The 5,855-nt window shown below is 38.6% G+C and overlaps 1 protein-coding gene across 1 annotated transcript in view; it reads right to left on the bottom strand.

Annotated features, from left to right (window-relative positions):
- LOC106870408 (cytohesin-1) overlaps positions 1-5,855 on the bottom strand; it is a 102,312-nt gene that overhangs the window by 64,597 nt on the left and 31,860 nt on the right. The window contains exon 3 of the mRNA XM_014916463.1: positions 2,875-2,939. Coding sequence (XP_014771949.1) covers positions 2,875-2,939 — 65 coding nt within the window. The remainder of the gene's footprint in view (positions 1-2,874; positions 2,940-5,855) is intronic.

Below are 5,855 nucleotides of genomic sequence, written 5' to 3'. Positions count from 1 at the left end.
AAGAGAAATATATGCTATATATGAGAAAAGATAAGTAATTACTAGTTCTGGGCCATTCTTTAATGGACATTGGTAGACAGTAATTAATTAGAACAAAACAGACATCATTAATTAACTTGGTCAAAACCATTGAAATATGTAACTGAACACATTCAGAGGTGGGCAACAGACAACTAAACAGAGAGCAAGATCTTGCAGACCGATGATGAAGACTGGAAGTTTAAAGGAAGTCTTTCTTCCTTCCTTCCTTCCTTCCACTCAGGCTATTCATTGTCAGAGAATCCAGTCAATAATTATCGACTAGAATGTCTTCTGCCTCAAAATTCATTTTCACACACACACACACACACAACTTTTATCATTTGTTTGTTTCAGTCATTGGATGGCAGCCATTCAAGGATACTGCCTTGAGGAGTTTAGCTGAACAAACTGACCTCAGCACTTACATTTTTTTAAAAAACCTATTACATATTCCATCAGTCTCTTCTGCTGAACCACTAAGTTACTGGGATGTAAATAAAGGCAGTGCTCTAGCATGGCTGCAGTCAAATGGCTGAAACAAATAAAAGAATAAACCAACACCAGCTGGCAAGTGGTGGTGGGGGACAAACACAAAGCCATGGGGTAAAAAGGGTATAGACGGCCTTCAGTCATAAATGACCATGTGACTGCACCTAGAAAGTTACCCTCTGAGGCACAAGTCTGGGCAAGGTTGTTTATGAAAGACCAACAGTTGCCCATGCATACCAGCCTCCCCACTCCGTGCCACTGATATTATCAAAGAAAAAGGCAAAGGGGCTGGTACAGCTTGGCACCAGTGACATTGCAATTCATTTCTACAGTTGAGTGAATAAAATGTCTTGCTCAAGAACACAACACACAGCCTGGTCCAGGAATCAAACTCGCTACCTCATGATCGTGAGCCTGACGCTCTAACCACTGAGCCATGTGCCTTCACTCAAAGCCACAGACACATAGATATATACATGTATATTCATATATGAAGAGCTTCTTTCAGTTTGTCTACCAAATCCACTCACAAAGCTTTGGTCAACCAAGGCGCCTTGCAGTGGGACTGAATCCGGAACCATAAGGTTGGGAAACAAGACTTTTTACCATACAGCCAAATACATATATACACATACATGTGTGTGTGTTTGTGTGTGTGCATGCCTATGTACACGGGTGTTACCACAGTCCGTATGTATAACAAAGAGGAAAACCAGATCGATTTTGTGCAATATAAAAACAAATCTTCTCCCCTACTTTCCCTAAATTTTTAGGTCAAAATGACAGAATATATAAATAGACACCAGAGGACAGGAAAAAATATTTTCATTGTGTTGCGATGTTTGTTTTTTTTTTTTTTTCTGACTGGCTTCAGTCATTGGACAGTAGCCACAGAGTAGGATGGGCTGGGGGAGGGGTCACACTACCCATACCACACCCAATAATTGTAGACTGGCACTTGCTGACCCCCAGAAAAGATGAAAGGCAAAGGTGGCCTAGCAAGACTTTTAACTCATTCACACAAACTCATACTACCCCATGGTGGTAGTTCTTGCATGAATGCAACAAATGCTCATCATCATCATCGAAGATAGATAAATGGATATAAATTGAGGATATATAAAGGGATACAAATAACAAATCCAATTTTAATATAAACCCTTCATTTTTATGAGACACAGCTGGAAAGCAAGCAAATAATACATGCTGTATGTAGCCTAGTTCAATGATATGGTTTTTAAAACTGTATGCTTTGGGAGTTGTTCCTGATATAAACATTGGTGGGGTAAAAACCTTGGTTGATGTCTCCCCCCCCCACCAAGATATTTTTCTCTGCCATCTACTTTTTAGTACACTCTCAGGCCAAAATTAAAACTAAACCAACCAATCCTGAAGTCAACCAGTAATTAGGTCAACAGTTTACTTGGGTACAGTAATAATGTACCATAAGAGCCCTTGGTCACTGCACATGTGTCAACAATGAATTAACAATATTGATATTGGCCTTACTTCACCCACTCTCCTACACACACACTTCAAGACAACTAGGGAGCCTCTGCTTGATCTGCTAGAAATAGCAGCCAAATCTCTTTCAAATCGAATACTAGCATTTTAATAATTAGGGGTAGGGGACACATTGAATAATGTAATCAACAATGAATAATCCTGTGATGGATTGGCATCAAGTCCAGGTGGGATATTTATACACCATGGAAACCAGCCCTTATGCGTCAGCATGATGTGAGACGGTAACTTGACCTTTTTTTTTTCTTACTTTCTTACCAACTGAACTCAGAACCTAAAATGATTAAATACTACAAGGTATTTTTGTCAGCTGCCCCACCAATTCTGTCAAGTCACTAGCCTTCAATACTAAAATAGACACATGGTGTTGGATGGTGGGGGAATATTTAATTTAATTAAACCAAGGACTAAAACAGATCAAAAGCGGAATAAATGTGTTTGCAATGGGGAAGGGGGGATTTTAGACTTTTCTTCTTCTACAAAGCAAAACCTAGTTTAGGCTGCCTTTGTGCTGTTTACACTCATTTGCCAATATAGACTGTTGCTAATTTCTTCGGATCCAACTGTTTATTTAGTTGGTACTTTATTTTATCAACCCTAGAAGGATAAACAGTAAAGTTGGCCTTGGCTTCATGTGATCTCAATAAGAAAAATAATGATCTCTTAACTTTGGCAGAAAGCTGTGAATTTTATGTAGAATAAGTTGATTGTGTTGGACCCAGTACTGAACTGGTTACCTTTTTTTCTTCTTTTTTTTTTTTTTATTAAATCACCTCCCTTGAAGAATTTGAACTCAGAAACAGAAATCAACAACAATAACAACAAAAACTAAATACTGACGTGTCTTCGGGAAGATCCATACTTTCCAGTTCTGCTGTAACATCTGCTATTTCTTCTTTGAGTCGCTGGAAAAACACAAAGAAAAGCAAAGAAATGAGAAAAGACTAAGAACACACAGTCAATATTCAACAACATTTTCACTACTGTGTTGGCTGAAAAGCTTATTTTCTTATTAATATGACAATGTTTGTTTATCAATAATGTTGCAAAAAGTTTATTTTTAAATGTGACTTTTTGGATTTGTATTACCACATTTCTGATAAATAAAAACTAGATAAAGAATTTGAAAAAACCATCATTATCATCATCATCGTTCTAATATCCACTCTTCCATGCTCACATGGGTCAAATACAATTTTTATTCAGGCAGATTTTTTCTATGACCGGATGCCTTTCCTGTCACCAACTCTCACTTGTTATCAAGTAAGGTAATATTTTCCTATGGCCAGACAGGTTTTCACAGAATATCGTAAACAAAGGACACTTCTTTCATGATAGTTACAATCACACTCATTTACAACATTCACATGAGGTCAAGAAGGACACAGTAACACACACACACACTCATACTGTATATGCCAGCATATAAGACATGCCTTTTTTATTCTTAAATCTAACAATTTTCCATGTGCTTTAATGTGGCCATATTATGGATGGAATATCAAGGTGAGATGGTGTATGAGAAAACATACTAAATTTGTTTTTTCCACAGAATATACATGTAAAAGTAGAGGTCTATGTTATGGAAGAGTGCATCTTATACAGTCTCTATATAAAAGGGAGAAGAACCCCTTGGTCATGGTTGCACCCAGAAAGTTCCCCTATGTGGCACAATTCTGAGCAAGGTTATTTATGGAAGACCAGCCATTGCCTGTGCATACTGGCCTCCCCTCTCCGTGCCACCAGTGTTATCCAAGGGAAAGGCAAAGGGGCCGATACAGCTTGGCACCAGTGACATCGCAATTCATTTCTACAGCTGAGTGAACTGGAGCAACGTGAAATAAAGTGTCTTGCTCAAGAACACAACCCAGTCTTGGAATCAAGCTCATTACCTCATGAATGTGAGCCCGACACTCTAACCACTGAGCAATGCACCTTCACACACACATGATGGGCTTCTTTCACTTTCCATCTACCAAATCCACTGAAGGATTTAGTCAGTCCTGGGCTGTAAGTAGGAGACACTTGCCCAAGGTGCCATGCAGTGGGATTGAACTCAAGACCACATGGTTTGGAAGCAAGCTTCTCAACCACACAGCCACAGGTGCACCTGTGACAATTTTATTTTTATTTTTATCATCAACATACTAAAGAGTTTATCACTAAACACAACTTTGGGTTTTTGTCACCACATTAACAACGAATAAAAGCTACAGTTAAAGCATTTGCATAAAAGAAAAGCAAAGAGAAATGTTCCTTTTGTTTTATTCTCACCATTCTGTCCCTTAAGAACATAAAGAAGACACAGCAAAGCGAAAGGTATCAACTCAGTCCCTTTTATAGTTAGACTGAATGTCAATAACTATTTTTAAACCGGAACTCTTGTGTGAGTGTGCCAGCAAGACGACATTAGCCACAAACACAAACATTCGACAATAAATACAAAGGAGGAAACAGTTTGGGCTCAAGTTGACAGAAATCGATCCAGCAAACAGTGAAACACATTGGACTCACTTCAACTCTGTCTACTGCCGAGAACAACTACAACACCATCAGTATAGTTAACCACCCCACAGTACTACTACTGCTACTACAGAATCACCATCACCACCTCTTAAATAGCACACAGAGAAACAAATAATAGCCTAACTGGCCCCCAAACGCTGGTGGGAAGCAGCAGTGTTTCTTCTAAGATAGTAGTGGTGGTGACCCATGCAAGAATAGAAAAGTGGATGTGATGATTAACCATCTCGTTATTTTAGACATGTGGTTAGGGTGTTCAGTTTACAATCGCAAGGTTATGAGTTCGATTCCTGGTGGTGCGTTGTGTCCTCGAGCAAGACACTTTATTTCACGTTGCTTCAGTCCACCTAGCCAGCAAAATTGGATAGAACTTGTATTTCAAAGAGCCAGCCGTGTCACATTCTGTGTCATACTGAATCTTCTTGAGAACTACATTAAGGGTACACGTGTCTATGGAGTGCTCAGCCACTTGCATGTTAATTTCACAAGCAGGCTGTTCCATCAATCGGATCAACTGGAACACTCATCGATGTAACCGACACAGAGCCAGTTATTATAGATGTGGGATTTTATTTTATTGCTTTGTTTTTATTCCTTCCCCTACAGCCTTCCTAGTTTCTTGTTCTCTAAATCAACTATATTTACTGTAAAGATATAAGACTTATGCTGTTAAATGCCTAATACATGCGCTCACACACAACCAAATTCCAGAGAGAGAGAGAAGACAGGTGTCTTCCTTCATGGAATGCAGGATAAAAAGTTTTGGTACTGCTGCAGCCACAGAAAAATACACAGCCATTACAGAACGAAGAGCTTGCATGTGTGTGTGAGACTGGTGAGGCAGGCGAAGGGCCCATGATTCACTCTTGTTGCAGGAGTTAAAGCTAAACTTAATCTAAAAAATCTGTCGTCTGTCTACCAAATGTAAATGTCCTTTCATTTCACCCCTATCCCCAACACCACCATCATATACAGGATTGGCAAAGTGATACAACAGAACAAATGAACCAAAACATCGTGGTAGTGTCATTTAAGCCTTTAACATTTAATCGCTATATATATATATATATATATATATATATATGCATGTATACATACACACATATATATGCATATATGAGTACAGGATGTCACAAACTGTAAACGAGAGAAACAAATGGAAAACAGGACAAGTAACATAAAGAACGACCCTTCATTAGTTGTCGGCTGATTCAACTCTTTTGTTTTCAGTTTTCATGTTGTTTATGGTTTGTGATGTCCTGCACCCATATATGCATATATATATATATATATATATA

This window comes from Octopus bimaculoides, chromosome 23 (genome assembly GCF_001194135.2).
Source record: "Octopus bimaculoides isolate UCB-OBI-ISO-001 chromosome 23, ASM119413v2, whole genome shotgun sequence".
NCBI lineage: Eukaryota > Metazoa > Mollusca > Cephalopoda > Octopoda > Octopodidae > Octopus > Octopus bimaculoides.
The sequence above is the reverse complement of the archived record's forward strand: the minus strand, read 5'-3'. Positions and strand labels throughout refer to the sequence as shown.